This window comes from Coturnix japonica, chromosome 12 (genome assembly GCF_054131305.1).
Source record: "Coturnix japonica strain WE chromosome 12, WE-NBRP24, whole genome shotgun sequence".
Lineage (NCBI taxonomy): Eukaryota > Metazoa > Chordata > Aves > Galliformes > Phasianidae > Coturnix > Coturnix japonica.
In genome coordinates this window covers 18400863-18424618 of record NC_140674.1, presented here as the reverse complement: position 1 = coordinate 18424618, position 23756 = coordinate 18400863, and the positions used below count along the sequence as shown (strand labels likewise).

The 23756-nt window shown below is 42.0% G+C and overlaps 2 protein-coding genes across 3 annotated transcripts in view; one reads left to right on the top strand and one right to left on the bottom strand.

Annotated features, from left to right (window-relative positions):
* Nucleotides 1-23756, top strand: part of NLGN1 (neuroligin 1) — a 431043-nt gene that overhangs the window by 250 nt on the left and 407037 nt on the right. The window lies entirely within an intron of this gene.
* Nucleotides 1-23756, bottom strand: part of SPATA16 (spermatogenesis associated 16) — a 79509-nt gene that overhangs the window by 37236 nt on the left and 18517 nt on the right. The window contains exons 3-4 of the mRNA XM_015871962.3: nt 14734-14879; nt 5515-5604 (exon numbers count right to left, since the gene is read on the bottom strand). Of these exons, the coding sequence (XP_015727448.2) occupies nt 5515-5604; nt 14734-14879 (236 nt within the window). The remainder of the gene's footprint in view (nt 1-5514; nt 5605-14733; nt 14880-23756) is intronic.

Here is a 23756-nt window from a genome sequence, read left to right as displayed (position 1 = left end):
TTAATATTCCTATTTAGACCACCTCTGGTGGAAACACCTGGTTGTTTGAGAGCTCCGCTATTCCAGTGTTGGGTCTGAGATGTGAGGCACAAAATTAGAAATGTAATCTCTGTTGGATGACCTTTCTTACTTCTGTCTGAGATGAGAAAAAGAAACTGATGTTTATAGCTGAAGTAAGTAGGAAGTAGTCGTTGTAATGCAATTATCCCATCTGGAAAGGGAACAAAATAATAGCAGTTAATTTTTAAACATCCTCATATATCCTAAATAAATGTGAGCTCATTACTCTGAGGTTTATGGAGATACATGAAAGCCATGAGATGATGAGAGAGAAACAGAACTACAGAATACTGAGCAGGAAGGAAATAAGTGATGCCAGCATTTACTTATCTGTGGACTTTCCCTTGAGTGGTGCTATAACAATCCCCCTGATCCTGCATGCAACCAACAAACATTAACTCTGCAGAGAGCTGGTTAACTCTTTGCTTTTAAACATTGTGCTGGTGGGCCTTAGACGTGTTGGGAAGCTGCTCTAAGAGAGAGGCCGTCTGCAGTGGGATGGAGTGTCCAAGATACTGGGCACTGAGCCCAGCTGTGACCTGGGGGGCTGTTTGGGGAAGGGATGGGGTGAGGAATTATTTATGGATGGAGGTGCAGTGGAACTCGGAGGGATGTAGCTCTGTGCTGGTGCTCAGGCTGATGTTTGGCACCTGGGCGCCTTGAGCAGTAAAGAATAACGTGTGGGAATAATGGCTGGTAACTCTAGGCAGAGGCCAACATCGTATGTTGGTGTCAAGTTAAATAATAGGCAGCATGGGCTTTCCTTGGGGCTCTGAGTGCTCCCAGTGCTTGTCAAAGCTGATCTCCCAGACCTGATTTATGAAGCGTGCCTTTCCAAATGTTACCCTGGGGATGCCATGGAGCTGGTGGGAGCACAGGAATGCTTTGTGTGGGGGCAGAGCAGACCCCATCCCATCTCTGCAATGCAACCTCTGGTTGTGGGTGTCCACAGGGCTGTGCTGGTCGACCCCCCACATGCTGGTGCAGCCCAGGGGCTCATGGCATTCATGGGTGGGGGGCTGTTTCTATGACAACAAGTGTTTGCATAGAATTTCGTCTCTGTTTATTTCCATTTAGGAAGGAATAATAAGGATGGGGAAAGGATATGAACTTTGAGGAAACCCAGGCAGGGTTCTAAGTCAGGCTGCCCCCTGTAGCATCTTCATCTTGTCCAAGTTTTGGCATGCCTTTTCTCAGCACAACTGCATGCTTTGCAAAGCAGTGCTGAATGCAGCAGCCAACCTGGGATGCACACCTGACTATCACCTCCTGAGCTTTCTCTTGTGGCTGAAGTGGGACCTGGTTCCATGCATAGGGCTGAGGTTTGCTCCTCACAGACCTGACTTGCTTTCCAGCTGATGGGATTATCATGACTTTTTTTTTTTAATAGGAATGTCAAAAAGCTGAGTCAGCCATACTGCAGCTATTCAGATCCCCAACCTTCTTCCTCCTTAAGGATTGCTTACCCGGGCTCTGTGCAGTCAGATGAAGATGAGTTGTTTGTTCTGGCAGAGGCACAGGCAGTCTGTTTTCCCCTACATGTATACAACTAATTTCAAGTCACTACTGTTCTAGCTAGTGATAAAAGAGCTATCTTAAGCTTTTCACAGAACACAGTGACACTGTTAAATCAGCACAGCATTTTGATTAGCAGAAAGATGAGAGCTATATGGCTTAATGATAAAAAGGGGAGAAATCCCTTCTGTAGCTTAAACTTCTGTTTCAAAGCAAATAGGAAGCCTGGTCTTTCTGTAAGTTACCAGTTTTCACCTTACTGCTGTTTCAAGGCTCTTCAGTACTGGCAATAGGCTGCACTTTCAGAGTAAGGAAGAAAAATTGCTTTCATGCCTTGTTGCTTGCAGGGTCAGACCTCTTGTCACAGCCTTATAACAGGAGGCTGTGGGGTCACAGCTGCCAGGCATAGGGATGTGGAGGATGTGCACGCTCTTCCACCTGCAGGAGCTTTGATGCTCACCCTTGGGTCTGTGTCCCCTGTCTTGCAGCCTTGCCCTTGAAAGTAGAGCTTGCATCTCGACTGCTTTGTCCTTGAGACTGGTGGGGGCCTCCCAGGCCTTGCACATCCTCATCTCGTCCTTCCCAAAGGCAGCAGTCCTTTCACTGCCGGGAAAGTGGGGGCCCCTCAGCCTTCTCCGTGCACATTTTCTTGGCATGGTGACAGAACCCAGCCCAGGGCTCTCTTCTGAAGTTTTCCATTCTGGTTGTTAAGGAATCTTTTCATCAGCTGTGACCATGCCTCCTTCACCAGGGTACTCTCAGCAGCTGCTGTCAAGGCTGATCCTGAGCTTAAACGCTTCCTAATGTCTAAAGCTTCCTGGTAACTTCCAGACTAAATTTATGTATAATGAATTTATGCCCATTTGTTCCAAGGCCAAGATGGTCTTTCAACCAGAATAGGTTTGCTCCCTTCTGAGGCTTAAATCTTTACTGTGTTTGTCAAGAGCGGTCTCTGAACAATAGAGGATAAATATATTTACTAGCTGACACCTTAGTGAAAGTGGCTGCAGCGCTTTGGAATTCATCACTTGCAGATGCTCTGACCCTGCATGGTGTTCCTGGGATTGCTTTACAATGCCAAATGGCCTTAGGCTGTGCTCTACATGGTGGCATTCTGGCACAGCACTTTCCTGAGGATACTGCGGTGCAGCCAACAGAATACAGAAGTGATGCAGATGTGGGCAGATCAGGCTCCTCGTGCTAACAGATGTCCTTGCATTCCAACTGCTTTGTATGCTAACTGTACTCAGCACTGGTGAGGCCACAGCTTGAGGGTTGTGTTCACTTTGGGGCCCTTCACTACAAGAAAGACAATGAGGCTTTAGAGTGTGTCCAGAGAGAGGCAACAAAGCTGTGAGGAATCTGGAGCACAAGGGTGATATGGAGAGAGTGAGGGAACTGGGATGGTTTGGTCTGGAACAGAGGAGGCTCAGGGGAGACTTCATCACTTCCTACAGCTCCCTGAGAGGAGGTTGTGGTGGGGAGTTAGTCTCTGCTCCCAGGTAACAGTGATGGGATGACAGGTGATGGCCTCAAGTTACACCTGGGGAAGTTCAGGTTCGATATTATGAAAAAAATATTGTGTGAGTAGTGGTGCACTCACAGCACAGGCTGCCCAGTGGTGGGCAGTGTGGTGGGGTCACCAACCCTGGGAGTGTTCAAGGACTCCAGGGATGTGGCACTGAAGGACGTGTTCAGTGGCCATGGTAGGATGGATTGGGCTTGGTGATATTAGAGGCCTTTTCCAACCTGAATGATGCTATAAACTGTGGGTTGACGAGCAGTAGTGAAAATTGCATGCAAAGGAATTTGGGACATGCTTAAATTACAGCTGACCCTGCTGTAGCTTATGGCTTTCTCTGAATCAAAGAATTTGGTTGGGTGTATCCTCAGAGATGAACTCCCATGGAATCTCAAGTAGGCAGAGGTAAATATCTCTATCTGTGCTTTTGTGCCCAGCAGTGCTATTCACAACCAACCTGTTTATGTACCCATATGGTGTTCTGGGGGTATTTAACGGAGTGTATAATCACTTAAGACACATGGGGGACTGGAAGGTGAGGAATACTCAGAGAGCATGCTGAAATAAGTGGCAGGTTATGCCAACAAAAACCAAGTCTGTATTTCCTGATATTGCTGAACGGTTGTGAGCTGCAGTGGGCAGAGTACCTGCTGCACCATTAACGGTTCAGCTGAGACCAGTGACTCCAGTGAGGTGACAGGAGTGGTGCTAAGCTTAGTTTAACACAATCTGCAGAAGCAGCTCTGCACAGTTGCTATAACACCGTGTTAAACTAGGCTAAACTCTGAATGCTGCTATAGTCGTTGCTTTTGGAACTGCTCTGGATTCAATCTGTCAGAACGTTCCTCTCCTTTACAGAATACATAATCTCATTTAAAATCATCTCGTTTCCTGAAAGCTTCTCAATGTGGGGAAAAAAGGCTGACACAGTTCCCTCTTGCCTGCTGATGTAGTAAACCTACTGATTGCTTATCTGCAGTAATGCTGACCGCCATTTTTATTTTCTAATATTTATGAACATCTCGTCTCATACCATTCTCTTAAATATGGATATTTGTATGTACTGCTTCTCACTAAAGTTTCTGAAGGTGTACTTTTTAAAGTAGTGTGTGGGTTTTTTGCTTTTGGTTTGGTTTTTTTTTTTGCTAAATCTTCAACCTGACTTAAAAGTAAGATAAAAACTAAACCCAGTGTTCTAGGATTATCTGAATTAACGTTCTCGAATGAATTAGCAAATCCTGTTTCCTCATCTTGGAGAACTGTTTCTCCCCATCCTGACAGTTGTTGGCACAGCTGCCCAGGGAATGGTGGAGTCACTGTCCCTGGGGGTGTTTAGAGCCATGGGGATGTGGCACTGAGGGACATGGGCAGGGGGAAGGGGGTTGGGCTGGGGGATCTTAAAGGTCTTTTCCAGCCCTAGTGATTCTATGGTTCTAAGTGAAAATAAGTGGTGATTATTGCAGTGCTATCTCAATGCGTATCTGGAAGAAAGTTCTTGTGCCTATTTTGTCCATATATATATATATATATATATATATATATTTGGTTGGAGTTCAGCAGACAATTGGTGTTTGTCTTCCCAAGCCTTTTCTGCAACTGTACTTTGGAAAAGTTTTCTTCTACCCCTCCCCCAGACTATTTTCTTGCTATTCTGGTAGCTTCAGGGTTCTACCACTAGCATCCATCTTAAATGATCAGCAAAGTGACCCTCTTAGTCTCTTGCCTAATTCACTCTGAGTGTTCTACCATTAGTTAGCTAATGATTTGTGAAATACTTTGTGATATACCGTGTGGTCTTCAGCTGAACAGTCCTCTGTAAGTGATGTTAGTGGTAATGATGATACATGGCTAACCCCTCACAGCATTCCGCCATGCATTTCTTTCTATGTCCAGTGGATTAAAAACTCCAGTTGCATGTTGAAACTTTTAGATCTTGGCAGTGCAATGCAAGCAGAGCTTCCTCTCGCAGATCTTCCTCTGCCAGCAGTTTCTGTTCACACCAGCAGCCTCATCAGCTGCACCCAGGCTAAATTTTTCAGCATCCCACAGTGTACACTGAGATCCTGAGTGTTTTTTTTATCTTTTTTCCTATTTCCCCCTCTCCACCAACCTTCTCAGCACCCACTCGGGGGAATGCAGAAAGCAGCAGATGCATGTGTGCATGTGAGTTTGACTGTGGCCCTCTCCTAAGACCTGACAATAAGTGCTCCTATGTGCCTCATTGTGACCAGTTACTTGGGGATTAATTTGTGTTGCTCTGACTGGGAGGACTGGAGCTCTGCTGCATGTGAGATCATACACACAAATAACCAACTGATTTTGGAAAAGCCTGGCTATAGTGTGATATCCATGCAACTGAGAGCTGGATCGAGAGAGATGAAGTGAAGCCATTAGACAAACCCAGGAGCACAAAGTACCTTGCAGCTTCAGAGTATCTCTCCAACTGTCTGAAGACAGCAGCTTGACACAGGTGGTTCCGGAAATAGGCTGGGTTCAGAATAATGCTCCTATAAAAGAAGAGAGATGGGAAAGCTGAGATTTCACATTCTTACATCATGACAAACTGATAATCAAACTGAAATTGGGATGTATCCTGTGTACGCTTCTGCACACCTCAGCAGTCAGACTTGATACCTCCAATGTAATGTGAACTGTACCTCCTGACATCTGTGACAAGACTTATTACAGTTGTTACTGTGGTTATACCATAAATGCAGTTCCATTAGGGTTGTTTTTGCATTGTTATGGAAACACCTTTTAAAATGCTCCTATGGTGATGTGCTATATTGCCTTTAGTTTGAACATAGGAATCTGTAACGAAGCATTGTGCTTATTAACCCCCAGCTCCAGAAATGGGTACAAGTTGTGTGACTGTCTGCTTAGATCACTGTGCTTCTAGAATGTTTTTAAATGTCAGCTTGGAAGATTATAAAAGCTACTTTCTGTGGCAATGGTAGGTTTTATGTTGGGAGACCTTGGTATGTTTCTTATATCCATAACTTTAGCAGATACAGTTCCAGGTGTAACAAATTATAGTCAATATAAAGGAAGGTTGGAAGGTTAAAAAGAGGACAGGTGAAGGGCAAGGTGATGGGCAGGCAGGGTATTCTTCTGGTGTATGCAGGGGAAGGGCAACCGTGGAAGCTATACCTACATCTAATTAGTCCCTCTTGTGAGATCTCCAATATATTTGGCTGGCTTTTCTGGTCAGTGCTTCCCCTGGTGTTTAAATAAAAGGTGCATCAAACATGATCCAAGATGGGATATCTTATGTTTGTCATTACTTATATGTTTTATTAAGTACTATAGTAGGGAAATATTGGTGGCAGTTGAATGGTTGGACTGGATGATCTTGGAGGACTATTCCAACCCTTGTTACTGTATGATTCTATTTAGCTACTAGTTTCCTACATCAACCAAGAGATTAATGCTTTGCATTGCTACCAAGAAAACTCATCCTCTGCATTTGTTTCCTCATTGAAAGCTCTTGAAATGGTTACACAAAACATCTCTGTGCACCCTGCTCATATCAGCTGTTGATTTGGTTTGCATGCCTTCAGCAGGTGCTATTGTGTGCAGCAGGAGGAAGTGCAGACCTTAGTGATGGGACCTTACTTTTAATGTGTTAAAATCCAGCGTAGAGAGCAGCACTGGAGGGTAACTCACTCAATGGGGTGAACAAATCACTCTCCTCAGTACCAAAATGATGGTACCAACAGCATACGCTGCAGTTCTCAGCCATATGTAGTTCAGACCTGCAGCTCAGACAATGTAATGGTCACCAAGACTCGACCAAAAAGAAATCATCAGAAGATCAAACACTATCAGCCTTTAACGATTTGACCAAAGCTGTAATCCTTTACTTAGATGACAACTGGTACTTCTGCAAGCTATTTTAAAGGAGATTATTGCTGCTGTAAACTGTAGTCAACAGTTGATAATAGTAATATTGATTTTTTTTTCCTCTTTTTTTTTCCCCCCTCCAAGTTATTGGTTCCACCACAGCCAAGCAATAGCGCTATGAGGGGAGAAATTAAAAAATCAATGATTCCCTGGTAGTTAGCAACACATTTTTCCTGTAAGTCTTTGAGCAGAACGTACTGTGATAAGCTTATAATAAATACAGAATTGTAGTAGATTTTCAAATAATTATCAGTATCAGATCTCTGTTTTCCATCTTGATTCCTTACTGGTCTTAGAAAGATCAACTACTTCTCTTGATCTATAAATTCTAAACTAGGAAATATTATATTGTGCTCTAATAGCTTGGGCAAGCACAAGAAAGCTACCTTTGACTTCATAGCAGTCTGCTGGGCACTCTGTAGCCTACACGCAGAAGTAATTTCTGCTGCATTGCATTTCTGCCTCAAAGAAGCTCTTTTCTGTGTTGATGCAGCTCCAGTTTAGTGGCCTCTATGCAGAACAGTGCTAATTAATGCTATGTATGTATAGCAACCATGCAGAGCTTTTCCCTAGTGGATTAAGTCTGATTCAGGTGATTTCAGGTAAAGGAAAAAGCTGGATGAAAGTGGGAAGCAAAGGAATTATGCAAAGGTTAAGAGGAAAACCCCAATTCCAGGAAGTTCTGCTCCAAATGGAAGCAGATGGGGACCCATCTGGGCAGGCAGCAATGTGCCAGGCTGTGCATGCTGAGAGCACGTCCGTGCTTCAGGACCCACCTCCAGCCACGGGCTGGTACTAGGCTGGTTAATCCAGTAATTAATTAGGAGGGATGTGCTTCAACAGGGAGGCTTGGAAGAAGAATTAGGAAGGGAAAGAGGCAATGGACACACCAGCTGCAGCACGCACAGGGTGATCTCTGTGTGGTGTTCTTTGCCACAGGCACAGGCACTGGCCCTTTGGTCTTTGTGTACCCCTTGGGGATCTTCAGGTGGAAAATAATTCAACAGATGTATGAATATGGATAGCTCCTATCCTGTACGGAGAGAACTTCTAATCAACAAAACTGCAAATGAAGGCTCCATGTTTGAAGATTAAAACTTGTGTTCTTGCTGGGTTTGGCCCCCATCTGTCAAATGGCTGGGTTAAAGTAAACTTGAAATAGATTTTCATTTATTTTTCATCTTCGTTGTAATCCAAAGTCTGCCTGTTAAAAGCCTTTCGTAAATCACTTGGTCAGTTTTTCTCAACAGAACACTCCTTAAGTAACGCTGTATATCAGCCTCTTTTTTGACATTTTCATTTCTTCATCTTGACACCTTCTCTTAAAAATAATACAGTGTTTGTCCCATTATCTTCCTTCCCACTATAAGGAGTGGGGGAGAAGCAGGCATCAACTATCGCCATCGTAGCAATCAGAGCATGTGAAGCAAAGATGCACACGCTGCTCAGTGGTTTTATCTCTTCAGATGTTTCCTTCCATCTTACTGCCCAGCATTAAGAAATCAGGTGTGGTAAGAAACTTGGATTGCTACATAAAAACTGGCTGCTAGAAATTGTTTTGCCTTCTCTCCAGGGAATGCATCCTCTGAAGTCCTTCTGAATGCAATGGGGCTTTAACTCTAATCTGGCTGACACGTAGCAGAGGCACTTTTTCAACCCCCCGCGTCATTTATATTTGGCCTTTATAGGCCAAGAAAAAGTCAATGAGATGATTCTATAGATGAAACAAGTGGAAAAAATACACCTCACTCATGCAGCAAGTAACTCATTTTTCTTGCTACTACTGCAAGTAAAAGCTAGCTTGTTAGTAGAGGTGCATGACATAATTTGTTAAATTGGACTGAGAGGCCTTTTCTTTTTCATAGTTGTCCATGTCTTCCTTCAACACAATGTGGTCTTCTGTAACAAGACACAGAACAGTCAGTTACACTTGACTATTAGAGAGCAATTAGGTGATCTACCATAAGTAAGAACTCGGTGCAAAAGCAATACATGTGTCTGTTGGCATGGCAGTGTGCTGTGCTTCATGTCCACACATCACCAGTGCCAGTTTGTGGCTGGTACTGTGCTTGGGGACCTCTGGTTCCTTCCCAAGGGAAGGAGCATTCTACCCTCTCTGCCCCAGCTGCTCTCTATTTAAAGGAGTGACATTTAAAATCAGATAGCTTCTGTTACATGGGGGAAAAATGCTGGAGGACGAAGAGCCAGAACCATTCAGTAGGTGTAGCTAAAGGAGAGGCCGTGTCAAAGTCTGGTTAGTGAGGCAAACCTAGCAGGGAACAGAATGTGTGAATCTCACAATTCATTAGGAATCCCTTCTAATACAGTCATTACTGCAAAACAAAACCAACAGCAACAGAGACAGGAAAGCTTCTATGAGACTTATGTGGTTCAAGGAACAGGAGCTGTGATAGAGTGAAAAAGATGCTCATCTATGGCATCAACAGACAAGGACTTTCTGTGCACAGAAGAAAACTTCTTGTGAAGTTTCCATATCTAAACAGACAGAAAGGGAGGAAATGAGGGATCCCTATAAAGCTTTCAGATGCGCAACACCTTTTCAGTGCCAGTGAAGTGAAATATAACTGCCACGCTAAAAGGTTCTGCAGCAGCAATTTGCTTTGAATTGCAAGCGTAAGACAAATGTGCTATAGAGGTTTTGATTCCTCAGCTGTGAAGGTGGTACAAAGGAGAATGTTTTCCTGTCCAGAACGAAAAGATATTTAAGAAAATGGTGTTTCAAAGCTCCTAAGACTTCTTAACACAAATGAAGATGCTCTGCCTTCCCTGAATTGTTTGCATAACATGTTGCCAGCTCACTCCCCAGCCACACTAATATCATTTTCTTATCTTGACCACCAGCTCTTCTGTTGACTGCTATCATGAATCTCAGCCTTTAGAAAATAGCCCAGTGCTGCTGGACTCTTCCTCCAAAAAGGAACAGAATTTCATGCAGGGCAAGATTTTTTTGCCCCAAATATTCTTTTCCTAAGTAAAATCCCACCACATGTTGTGCAGATAAATGTTATCGCCATGCAGTGTTATTGAAGTCAGGAACATATCCTTTCCCTCAATGGTGAAAGACTCTGCCCATAAAAAAGGAACTATGTCACTGACCTAGAAATAAGATAGGATTAGGAGCTGAGAATTGGAGAATTCCAAGAAATTAATTAAAAAAGAAAGAGATGAACTACCTAGAAATATTTGAAGTGCAGCATGAGAAGGAATTATAAAATCTCTTAAAACTACTGTTAAAAAATATTATCCAGAGCATCTCAATGGAATAACTTTGTATTAATAACATCTCATCTATTATGTATATCGCAATATGCCTGACACAATTGCTGAAGTAATTAGGTGCTGCTAATTCTTCTCTTTCTCTTCTCCTTCCTGAGGAGGTAATGTGATTAGGAGAGTAGCTGAGGACAGAGTATACAGCACATTACCAACTTGCCACAGATTATCAGCACCGGCCTTTATGTTTGTCCTTTTCCTACTTTTACCTAAATATTTGTGCTTAAGTTCTTCTATTATTTCTCCTTTTTAATGCCCAGTGACTACACTGTATGATGGCAGCACTGCGTTATTTGATTATTTAGTATTTCATTAGGCTTGCACTGTTCTACTTGCTTTAACACAGCCCTTTTTTAAAGGTGCAAAATATGAAACATGAGGGAATGGCGGAGCTGAATAATGTTTCTTCTTTTTTTAATCAACAAGCTGAGAATCAACCTCAATGAAAACGACCTGATTTAACCTGCCTATAATTCCAGTACAAACTTTTGAGTTGCCTTTCATTTTTTATTTTTATTTTTTTTTCTGACACATATTGCATAAACCTTGATCTGAAATAATTATTTTAAACCTTCTAAAAGGGTTTGGAAAAATCATTGAGGGAAAATAAGTAGAGGACTGAGAACTGAATCTGTAAGGCTTCAGCTGCTCTAGGTTTATTTTCCCCCACTGTGCTTCCCGAAGAGATTCCCTCTGTTAAGTCATCACTAAAGCAATCGTGCGCTACTTAACAGAGGTGCTATTTTCTACTTCATGCGTCTCCCTATGAATTGTGCAAGAGGCATTAGAGAGCCCTGCTTTCCATCCAGCACATAAAAAGGCAGAGCAGGAAAAGCTTCACAGATTTATTGTGTTCCCTATTCGCTGCCTTTCTGGAAGAGAGGGAGAGGGCTGGCACTGGGTTAGACCTGTGGAGCAGCCTGAAAGGACACAGGAAAGTCTTTGCTAACCCCAAAGGTTTTTGAACAGCTCAACGCAGCAACCCTTATGGTAATGAACTCATTTTCCAGCATTACTTAGAGACAGTGTTAGTGAAGCATGGTGCAGTGTCTGATTGCTCTTCCTTCCCCTGGCTCTTACTTGGCATCCTGATGGAGTTTTTGGGGGAGGCAGGCAGGGAGCAATGCTTGGGGTTGCATCCTTCCTATGTTAAAGCAACTGGATCAAGCCATATGATTTCTGTTCCTCAAATATTGTGTACCATGAGGGCCATGACAGCTGAGTCACATGGCATCAACGTAAATTAATTTCATCTCAATTGGAGGAAAATAAGCAAAATTAAAATAAGACCTTAAGAGGATGTGGAGTCTCGTGGGTAAAGTCATGTATGTTGTGCTTTGAAAGATCTTCCATCTTCAATTGTCACAGAGTTCAGCATCACGCTCTCCAATTTTGCTCAAAATTGAATCTTAACAGTTGCTGAGTTCCGTATGTGATGTACCATGGGTTGTTTTTCAGCGTGTGGCTGCAGCTTTATGGATTTCTCTGTGGGCCTTAGCCTTCTGAAGAGCAGATGTAACTGAGGGACTGCACTGCTAAAAAGCTGTGCTCTGCTTCAAGCTTACTCTAATTTGGGTCAAAAATCCATCCACTGATATTACGCTGTGCAGCGTAAAGCTGAAGTAGTAATCTAAGGTTTCTTAGTCAGTTCTCGCCTTCTCAGACCTTTGCTGTTTTGCCATCTGCTATAATTGAAAATTGCCTTCTGCAACCAAAAGGAAAATCTAATTTCCCGGTGAGCCATATGGGGTTATTAAGATCATTAAACCCTGGTATGCCATAACGTCTGGGCCAAAAGGACCACAGGGCATGTAAATATTGTGTGATTCATTTTATAGCCTCAGGCTGCAAGTTAGGAATTATTTTGATGGCTATCTTATGATGAAATGTGGTGGTCAAGTAGGTTACTGCAGATGCTGTTTGGTGAGGTTGACCCATGGCACATTTCCTCAGAGCTGTGACAGATAAGGGTTGGGTTTTTTTAATAGTATTTCATCACAAAGGACAAACATTTTATATCAGTCTGAGAAGCAAACGAAACCCCATCAGGATCCTCATTTATGGCAGTGATGCTAAAGACAACCTCAAATTTTGATGTTAAGAATCCTGAGGATGCAATTTCCAGTTTGCAGGCACTCCCAGACTTTGCTTCTCATGCAGGATAATTCTGTCACCTATCTGGTGATAGAAAGTGTACTCCCTTGCCTGTTTTTATTTCATTTTAATTTTTTTTTTAAGACCAAGATAGCTGTCCCTTTGCAGATGCCCATTCTTGAACATTTTTAAAACTGAGCTGCTGGAATTTTCCTCTGTTTAGTTGTGGTATTTTGCAAGATTCTTGCCAAGGAAAAAGCTCTTATATATATTTGATACAGATATGTATGAGAATATTAAAGCTGATTTTTGGTTAATAAGGCTCCAGAAATAAATGCAGGAGCCGTGAAATTTACATGAAATTAAAGAAAGAATAGTTCAGTAAATGCAAATAAATGCAGAAATGAATTCTTTAATTTGGATTCATGATTAATACCAAAGGATTACCAGCAAACCATTACAAGGTGGTGATGACATAAAAACTCAATGGGAATAAAAATTCTATACGCGCTATTTAACTGATGGCAATAAGCTATTTTTAGTAGGAGACCTCAAAGTAATGTATTTGTTCCTTTTGAAAAAATATAGCTATTGATTATCTTTCAGGTTCTGCCTTTATGTTAATGATATCTCAGAATATTTTTTACTGGTATATTATGTGTGTCAGTTCCCGCAGTTTACAACGTAACAAATACTGTCTGTAGACTTGTTCCCATTCTGCAAGTTATTAAATGAATTATACTGAAAATAGGCATTACTGATTGCCACTTTTCTTTGAGCTATGCAGCTAACGAAGTTAAGAACAGACTGTTATATATAAGACAGAAGAGTGAAGAATTTCACCCTCCTTCAGTTTTTTTTTCAGCAATTCCCATCTGACTGCGATCATTTTTTTTTCTGTAGATCGTGATTTCTGTAGGTCATGGTTTCTGTTTTAAGACAATTGAAACCAAAGCATGACTGAATAGGTGTTGGTTTCCGTAGTATTACAAGCACTACTCCTTATTTTAGGGTTCTTGGAATTCAGTTAGAAAAAGAGAGATCTCATTATGATTTTTCCAAAGGTTAGAGTCCAGTGAAACTACACTCTTCTCCACTAGTGTGATCTTTCAGAAGTCATGAAAAATATGTGGTTGCTTTGTAATTTGCGTGAGGAGCGTGTTGCTTTAGGAGGTGTATCTTTCTTCCCCACTTCCTTTGCTTTGGTTAGAGTATTCCAACTGAAAGTAGTACAGCCCGTCTGCCTGTGAGGTGTGCCTTGGAGTGCAGCCACTGATAGAATCAGCAGAATGGTTGGGTTGGAGGGGACCTTAAAGATTATCTAGCCCCAGCCCCTGCTATTAGTCAGGTTGCCAACCTCTAGGTCAGGCTGCCCAAGAGCATGCGCATTCAAGACACAGAAGTGGGCTTTGTGGATGAAATGCTTGGGGAAATTATTAATAAGAAGTGGAGTTGAGAGAGATGGAGATCTCATCATTGCGTCAGGATTCTCAGCCTTCCCATGGCTTCATTTGCTTGTACAAACCTAATGAACCTGCTCCATGACAGCATCACATTGATATTTCAGCACATTGTTTTCGCGGCTGTCTCCTGTGAATTAGGCATAAGCATGTGCCTCCTTTTTTGGTGTAACTACTCTTTTGTAGTTACATTCAGTTGAGATGATTGTGTGAAAAACTCACCCTGCACTAATTGCAGTGTCCATCGTAATACATCTTGTACAATGGAAAAAATGAACAGAGACCTTAATAATGAAGTGATGCTGGCAGGACAGGCTTGTGCTTAACAGAAACTACTGTTATGCCTGAATGCTAATTAAAGGCAGCACAAACCCAGCAAAATCCTAACTCATTTGAAATAAATGGGAAATTCAGTACCAACATGTGCAAGCTTTGTTTCTGGCTTCTTTATGTGTTGGTGTGGTGCTGGCCTTTGATGTGAATTACAACTGAGCTCATAAAGGAATTATCAAATAAAAATATCTTGAAGCTATCCCTGACCTAATCTGGCTTGAAAAAGTTCAGAAGCTCATAATATCATTACAGGCACATAAGGCTGAGTGTGTTTGTATTTGTCCAGTTTCAATCTTAGGATGCCCTGAGCTCTCTGTGTGACTCATCTATGTACCCCTACCTACTTGCACTATCAAAGCAGCAAATGCATACAGTGCTATTTCAGCCCAATGTTTGAAATTCTGAGAGCTAATCTGTCCTAAACATCAGCATGGTTTATCGATTCTTCTTTTCTCATCATTAGACTGATTCTTCTTGCAGATGTATTTATAGTATTTGTTCAGGTTTTGTTTCCTGTCTTTGCAGCCTATGTGATCAATATTTATTTTTTACCTGTGTGAGTGATTCAGAGCAAGATCAGGCTTCCTCAGTTTTAAGTAGCAGGTCACAAGCTTCATCTCAATAAAACTGGCAATACTGGAAATATCTTCTGGATATGGTTTGGAGGACTTGTCTATAGCAGCACCTTTACTGCAAAGCTTTACAAGAAAGAAAAACATTGTTGACTGACGTTGTAATACGCCTTTTGTTAGATATTTTCTAACTGATAAATGGAGAAAACTGTTTTCTAAGTAAAATATATCCTGACCTTAAATACACTTAACACCACAGCAATTGGTATGAATACATGGAAACATAAAGTAAAATGCAATGTCATTTTCTTGGGAGGGATAGCCAAGAAAGCAGATAATAAGCTAAAAGCTAAAAAGAGCTGTTAGACACAATATTTCCCCCCCCCCCCCCCCCTCCCCTTTTTCAAAATCTTAAGTCTTGTCTCCAGGCTCCCAAAATCTGTGGCTGTCTTGAGACTGAGGCCGAAGGAGGAGTCTCAGCCATTTACTTATCTCAGCATTGCCAGCAGTGAGCAGTGCCTTAGTACTGCAGGTAGGAAAGTAGAGAGCTATAGATGGTAGAAAGAATAAGATCAGCTGTCTTCCCCATCCTCTCAAGCCACATAGAATTTAGCAGAGAAAGATCCTTTCATTTAAAAAAGAGTACACTTATTTTCAAAGATAAATCACCTGCTGTTCATCACAGGAAATCACTTAATCAGAAATTCACTCTGTTTCATGATGTGCATCATTAGAAATAGATAACTCCTTAGAGTTTTGGAGAGTCCTTGGCACCAGCAGAGCTACGACACTGGACAGGACCACCTCTGGTCCTCAGATCCTTGTGCATTATTACTCTGCAGGAAACCTGATTTCTTTAATGCCCAAGAGTAGTAAAAAATCAGCTTTAGTTATGAACAGAATTCAACTGTCAGCAATTAGATACAACTGTAAACAAATAGATTAAGTCTAAGAGCCTTGTCTTTAAGGACAATAATGATACAGTTCTACTAATGAAAATGCAATTGAATGTCCTTTGCTTGGATAAACATCTCTAAACAGCGTTGTTCAGTGTGCAATGATTTCATCTGCCTAAATGACTTTCTTCCAAATCAACTTCAAAAGTAGATTTCTGATGAAGAATAACAAATTCATATTGAGCTGGGTGGTGTGCTTAATGTCTCAGATCACACTCAGACCAGAGCCAAGCACTCCAACAACACTGGGATTGATGTTGGTTGCAGCCCCTGCTTTAAATGGGCCAGAACCAGAAGATTCTCAATTGAGCACATTTCTGCTGGTCACCAAAGCTTTAGAATGGAAGGAGAACGTGGTTTGTTTGTCTAGCTCCTTGTTACTAGTAAGTCTGGTTGTACTGATTAGTTTCTTGTGCCTGCTTAGTTAATATCCAGTGGCTAATCTTAAGGAAGTACAAGCTCAGCAGTTGAGGTCTCTCTAAAAGATTAAATCCATTGGGAAAATACCTCTTCTACATATGCATCCTTCCTCCTACATGTGATCCTTGGGAGCAGGCAGGATCCCAGACCCACATCTGCTCTCATCTCTTACAAAGCAAACTCCATCTTTAAGATTTTGTGCCTTGGTTAGAGATCAGCTCAATTCTTTGTGGCCATGGGTCATACAAAAATTGTCCCCCTAGTTTAGGTGTGATAAATATCTTCTTTTTTCACATCCTTTCCTTGCCGAGCAAGTTACACAGTGTATGTAATGACACTCATACATTTAAGTTTTTCTATCATCTTGTTATCAGTAGAAGTTATAAATCAGAGAATTCATCACTTTTAACTTAGCTCATGGTACCACATATATCTGCTGAAGTGTCTCTGTGGGAAAGACGTGCTATATGTACCTAAAAACCAGAGAATTATGTTCACATCAGTGAACATAAAAGTATCATCAAGTTTTTCTGTAATAACACTCTTCAGCCAAATTGGCCAAGCTGTGACCGCTGTTAAATTTACGGGAATTAGAGCGTTGAGGCTACTCCCTTGACTTTCAAGTTCCTGAATGATTGTGAGAAGAAAAGAATCATTTAGTCATCTCTTCAGTATGAAGTGCCACGATTCAGAGTTTCCTTGATGCTAACTGCTGATATTGAGGAGTTATGTCTAGACCTGTGCAACCCCTCTGTTATCACTGACAAAAGGAAAAACACAAATCTCCGTAAACCACATCTAAACAGATAAGGGTTTAGCAAACATGTTTAAGTACAGTGCAATTGGCTTCTAACAGGTCTTCTTAGAAGGATCTTGGAGTAACACAATAACTCAATGTTTAGTCACACAAAATCAGAGCAATATTCCAAGGGTTTTTCTGCTTCACTTTCTTGACTGCTTGGTTGGTTATGCTTTAGGTTAGGAATTCTCTTACTATTTTTGTGCAGCATTTCTACTGTAGATCAGCGGATCTGAAGTGGACCCCTCCACACTAGTTCCATGCAAACACCAACAGCAAACACCAAAAGCAAAATTTGGCCTAATTTTACATTTAGCAGAAGGGTTATGGATATTCAAGATAGCCCTGGTATAAGGGGTTAGTGAGATGTGCAATAAATTAAGAGGCAGCACTGGTAGAAGTATCTGGTTCTGGTAGCAATATAGACACCAGTGCAAAAGTTTTTTTGGGGTGAAGCATCTAAATGTAGCAAAACAAGCACAAGTTCTGACAGAGATTATAACTTTGCATTTGTTTCTTCCGCCTTTATTGCATTTTTCTGACCTGTTGCTAAGAGGACACGACTATGCAGCAGGAGAGAGATTGCTTCCATGAACTGTCCCATGTGCTGCTGGGTATGGAATCAGGCGGATTGTTCTGAGATTTTCTGGGGGTCCAAAGGAGGCTGTGTAGATACAGTTTGTTGTAATTCTGGGAAACCTGTTAGATTGAGAGCAAGGGAAGAAGAAAGGCTGTGCCATGCACAGACATAATGAGAAGGGAGGAGACTCATTTGCAGTTTTCATGTCTCACCCAGCAGCGTCAAGTTTTCTTGATCCTGCTGCAGTTCAATACCTCTACCTTTGAAGATCAAAAGGGCTGTTGGTGTTTTTGGAGTGCTTGCTTTAAGTGAAAGGTAATAGCAGCTCCATCCCACTCCTCTGCATAGCTAAAGGTCTTGTCAGGAGGGTCATCCAGATACAGATGTAACTGATGGGCTTGGAAAGGCACAGACTTTTATTTCTTTTTTTAAACAATAAAGGGGTTTTGTTTGTTTGGGTTTTATTTTATTTATTTATTTATTTATTTTGCAGAGTAATATTATTGAGCTTGATTTCAATTCCATGCTGGGAAATTTGGGCTTACATTTTACCTGAGACTTTGGTGCACTTTTGAATCTGCAGAAATCTTGCCAGTGTCTAGAAGGTAACATATACTATGCATTTAAATAAAGCAACTTAAACGTGAAGCATTACAGGCAATCTGGTATTAAAACCCTGCAAGGTACCATTTTATATCCTTGACCATAGGTAGGAAATGTAACAGTATTTCACCCTTTCAGACTTAAAGACTACCTGTGAGCACTCCTGTCAGTAGACAGGAATGTTTGTCCAGAAATAATATTTAATTTTGAAAATCCTGCCAAAGGCTATTTCTGTTTCCATGGGGGCCCTTGTTACAAGTGGAGATCCCAGTGCAGCTTTTGTGCACATGTAATACTGAGACTTCAGGAGTCTGCCCAGCGATCCCATTCAGAGAGTTCCTATGCGTATATAGGAGATGTTAAGATAGAAGTGGTACCTGCAATTTTCTAATTAGTGGTGAACTGACACTAATTAACATTACAATTCTACTGATAAGGGAGGTTTCTCTCTCAGTGCATAGGAGCCTATAACTGTTGCTGAAATCATGGTCATATAAATGCTTGTGATAAAGCGCTTGGTCAGAGGTCACAGAACAGCTCTGTGACACTGTGAACTTAGCATAGATCTTGCTGTGGTAGTAAGGCTTTAATTTTGGCAGTGGCAAGCAAGGAAATTTTATAAGTAAAGACCTCCCAAGTGTTAGCTAATGAGAACGAGAGAAGTTCCTCCCTGCTTTGGCCCACCGTGGCTTTGGTACAAGGTAGGAAATTCTGGTCTGGAAGCTGGCATCAAGTTAGTGTGGGTCACACTTGGAAGAGTAGATTTAGAGCTCTGGTGATGATGTATTGGTGTTTCTGCCTTGCTGCGTTTGCTGGGAAGAAGGGGAAAGGCTCAACTGGACTTAACGGATGAAGGCAGCAGTCTGCTAATTGCTGCTATATGCTTGGTGGCTACTGAAGTCAGGAATGTGGCTTGCCTTAAGAAATTACATATCCAGTAGTTATCTCCCTATGTGTGTGAACATAGACAGAAATATAGATTGTGGCAGCAGCAAATTGAACTCAGCAGCTGCCTCGGAAAATGAATAAATCTGGTCAAGTGAAATTCCGTGGCAACTTTGAGACCACTTGTGCTTTCCTCTGCTGGAACAGAAGGGTTAGGAGCAGGTTGGAATGTGGCAGTGACCTGCTGGCCTTGCTGCAGCTGAATGCTTGGGATATTTATGTATTTTATTTATCCTTTCAGCAGAAGGCTGTTTAATTGCATCTCTCTCTCTCAGAAAGAACTTTTGAGGCTTTCCCTGGGGAGATTTTTAGAGTGGTTAATCAGAGGGACAAACCTGAAAAGGCAAGAGAGATTCAATTAGCGCCTTGTCTCCCAACCAGCCAGCAGCGCTAACCTGACGCCTTGGCTCCAGAGCAGTCCATGTGCTGGGCCTGGTACATCAGGCAACTGGCCAGCCCAGCATTGCCTGCCTCCCAGAAAATGTCTGCTGAAGGGATGCTGCTTCTGGAAATAACTTCCAGAACCTGACTGCAGGCTGAAAACAAAGCGCTTTTTGTATATCGCTGAGCGTTCTGGTCCCTACGACCATTAAGCATATCAAAAATAGTGCGGAAAACCAGCACAACGCAGCCAGATAATGATGGTTTTGTCTGAGTGGGGGGAAAAAATAATCAGTGTGGAGGATAAAAAGAGAGAATTTGCTCTGAATGATATGATTTCATGCAGCATAACTTTCCAGCTTCTGTTTAAAGTCACACTGATGCCTTGGTATGTAATTTCAGTCAGCAGAGCAGGAATCATATATAAAATCGCTGTCTTTATTGTTAATGAGATTTGTGTAAATAACTTTCTAAGAACATATTGAAAATATATAGTTCACTACTGAATCCAAATGCAAATGTCAGGTAAGAAGAGCTAAATTTGCTAAGCTTCCTGCAATGTGCTCTGCTGTGGGTTTTTCAAATAATATGTACATATGATATTTCTGGCATATTAGCTGCTTTGTGCAGAGTTAGCACCAGGTTCTGTAGCAGTAATGTATGTGCAGGGCATATTTGCTGTTTTGGGGATATTATTGGTTATGCAGAGCTGGCAGAGAGCCCAAGGTACCTCAGATGTGCCAAGTTCTGAGGAACGATCCGTATTTCACTTCCAAAAAAACCCAATGTTTGCTAGAAAAGCATAGACCTGGTGAGCATAGAACCTCCAGGCTGCCTGCCCTCGCTGGGGGATCAGCATGGGGTGGGATCCATCCTACTCTCTCCTCATCTCCATTGGGTCCATCTGGAGTCCCCTCTGTGTTAAGGCTTCAGTTCCTCAGCTCTGTTTTGCAGGTGTCTCCTCTGTAACCTCAGAGGTGTGAAAGGGATTTGGTAGGGCAGAATATTAAAGAAATCCAAATCTAAATTGAGACTTCAAGTGCCAGCAAAATTTAGAGGATATAGCAATTTGGTTTGTTCTCATTTATAGCTGGATGCAGCTTTATACAAATAAACTTGACGTGAATCTTTCCCTCCCATGGAAGATAATGATGTTCCCTGCAGCACTCCTAAGCCAAAGTCATTCCTATTTATTGGCAAGGATTCAGATAAAGGCTTTACCTCCCCCCAGTGCAAACTCGGGGGTCTTTTTCTCGTAAATAATTTGCTTTGAGAGCACTTAAATCGGGAACAAAGGCTTTAGGAAAATGTCACCCATTCGACTTCAGCTTAATCTGTGTGCCATGCCATAAATCAGTGCCTCTCATTACCAGCCTCTATTTCATGGAGTGCCCCCCGTTATCAGTATTGCCAGGGTGAGAGGAGTGCAGAACAAAAAAGAAAGCAAACCTCCAAAGCTCTCTAATGAAACATATATTGCAGAATCAATATACTACAATAGTTTCCAAGGAACTTTATATTCTGTACTGTGTACTGAAGCCTCCTTTATAGATTGCCTTTGTAATGCAGGCTCTGTCAGCTCTCCAATGTGAGTCCATCCAAAATCAAACCAAAGCAAAAATGGTGTAAATATTCCATATGAAAACCGAACAATCAGACAAAAGTCAAAATGGATACGAGTAGCTCCTCTTGATGGGCTGCAGTTCGAGATGCCTGCTGCACTGGAAGCAGGAGCATCAGTCTTTTCGATAGCACTCACAGAAGGAGCTGGCCAAGAGGATTGGGTTTTTTGTGTTGTTTTTTCTTTTAATGTTATTTTTTGGTGGCAACTGTCAGCTGGTGTGATGTGACTGCATTGTAGCAAGATTCTGAGAGCTGTCATGATTGCTTGGAAAAAGCAATATAATTTCAGGCCAACTAATTGAATCCCTTTGATGCCAAGAGATTTGCTACCACTAAATCCAAACACAGAGATATCTCACCAGCACTTTTATTAAGGCAAACAATGTGAAAGGCTCACTCCACTTTGATGGACAGGATTATTAGGGAAAAACAATAATTTGCTGAAGCTGTATTTTCATGCCATTTCTGAGGGTGGCATTAAAGATAGCTGCAAGGCTGGCTCTCCCCTCTGCCCTCACCTCAGGACTGTGGGGATTTGGTAAACTCCAACACGGATCTCTTCAGCATTATTGTCAGTGTGAGAAATGCGGCACATTTCCACACCTCAGGAATAAACAGAAATAAAGCTCATCCCTAACGTAACCTAAACAGAATTCATCCTCCCCCTACTTTTTATTGTTTGGTTCACCTCTGTAAAGCTTTTCAGCATTTATATTCATTTTACACTGTCAAAAGCTGAACAGGAGTAAGATAACAAATGGTTCTGGTAGCAGCTGTCACCACCTACTGTCTGTGCATGCCTGTGTGAATCTCTAAATGGAAATAAAGTACTTTAATAACACATTTTCTCTAAACTGTCCTCATGGATAAAGTTCCTCTCAAATCAGCCTGTGAACGCTTTCCAATTCGGTGCCCGCTTTAGCCTGCATCGTCGTCTCTCTCTGCAGAGCCCAGGTAGTGTGCAGCAGCGTGATTTAAGGAGAGTTCAGAGGGAAAATGCATTAATAGTGCACCTTCTGCACCTGCTGCTCACCTGCACTAGCTGCTTTCGGTGTCTGGACCGTTTCCTAACCTGCCTAATTTTCTCCTCGTAAATTAAGCTGATTGTCATTGCCTTCTTGGACCAGTGACAAAGCACCCATAGCTACAAATTAAACACGGATTTCTCTGCCCTCCCTGTTCCTGTAAGATCCCTTCCAGGAGCAGATGGCAGCTTGGGAGGATGAATGCCTTCAATTTCTCAGGGCCCTGGGTATCACAGGAACTCCTCTTCAAACCAGGCTCTAAGGCATCGCTTTGCAGAGAGAGGCAGGAGGTGGGATCACACTTCTGCACTGACCTTCTGTTGGGAATCTCAAGGCCTGTGATGCACTCAGGGAGCTGTGGGGTTCAGATACCCAAAGGTTTTTAGCTGGCTCACTTTCACAAAAGCCCTTCAGTTCTCCAGGCAGAAGTGATGTGCTCTGAGCCATCTACGATATCTGTGGTAGAGCAAAAGGCTGAGCTCACATCTCTCATGACGAGCTCATGCTTCATAGAATCATTACAGCTGGAAAAGACCCCCTAACCTCAGTTCATACCCCCATGTCCCTCAGTGCCACAAACCCATGGCTCTGAACACCTCTGGAGGCAGTGACTCCACCACTCCCTGGGCAGCTGTGCCACTGCATCACTGCTCTTTATCATCAGAAATGTTTCCTAATATCCAACCTGAACCTCCCCTGCTGCAACTTCAAGCCGTTAGCTCTCATCCTGTCACCAGTTCCCTTCCACAAAGGCTGTCCCAGTTCTTTTATTTCTCTTCTATTTTCCTTCTTCTTCTTTACCTACTGAGAGATCTATTACAGGGCCCTTGTCTGCATTTTGCAGTGTCTGTAATGCATGAGATTTGCACGTGTCTAGGTCAATGAGGCTTTTGATTGTAAGTGACAAGTGGTGGGTGATTATTATTTTTAATCAACGGTTTGCTCAGTGTTTACAAAGTACGAAGAAAATATTTAGCGCTTTTGAGCACTTGTCACCTCCAGGTAAATAACTGAGTAGCATGTGAGGAAGCCAATTAGAGTTAATTAGAAATTGACTGATCTGCTTTGGCACAAGAATGATTGGAAAATATGCTCTGTCCTTTCTGGAATAGGGATTTTGTTCTTGTACACGCACATCAATGAGGAAACATATTGTTTTATGGTCGGCGTGTAGTATTCCTTTGAGAAAAAAGCACTTTATAAGCCAGATACGTAACAGCACTTCAGGCAAGAAGAATGAGGGCATGAATCCGTACAGACAAATAGTTGTGCAGTTCCTCAGCTTTATGTCATGGTGATGGGCATGCTGGAAATGCCTAGAAGATTAATAGATTCAAATTCAGTGATCAAAAGATGGGAGCGTGTCCAAATGGATCATTATAACAGATTCCCACTCTATCCCACAAGCCAGATTTGAGCCATCTGTAAGCTTCACATTCCTGGTCTAAAATCTTCTGCAGCCATAAAAGACAGTTAAGTATCAGTAGAAAAAAATCAATTTCTTGGCTTTGCAGCCTAAAAATATAGCAATGGCACTGTGGGGAGAGGAAAACTGCTGATTATCAGGCCTTTTTACATTTTCTTCTTTTTTTTTAAAGCAAGGAGTAGGCTGTATTTTGGAAACTAATTTGTTATCAGAGGTTAAAAGAATATTTCTGGAGAGTAACATCA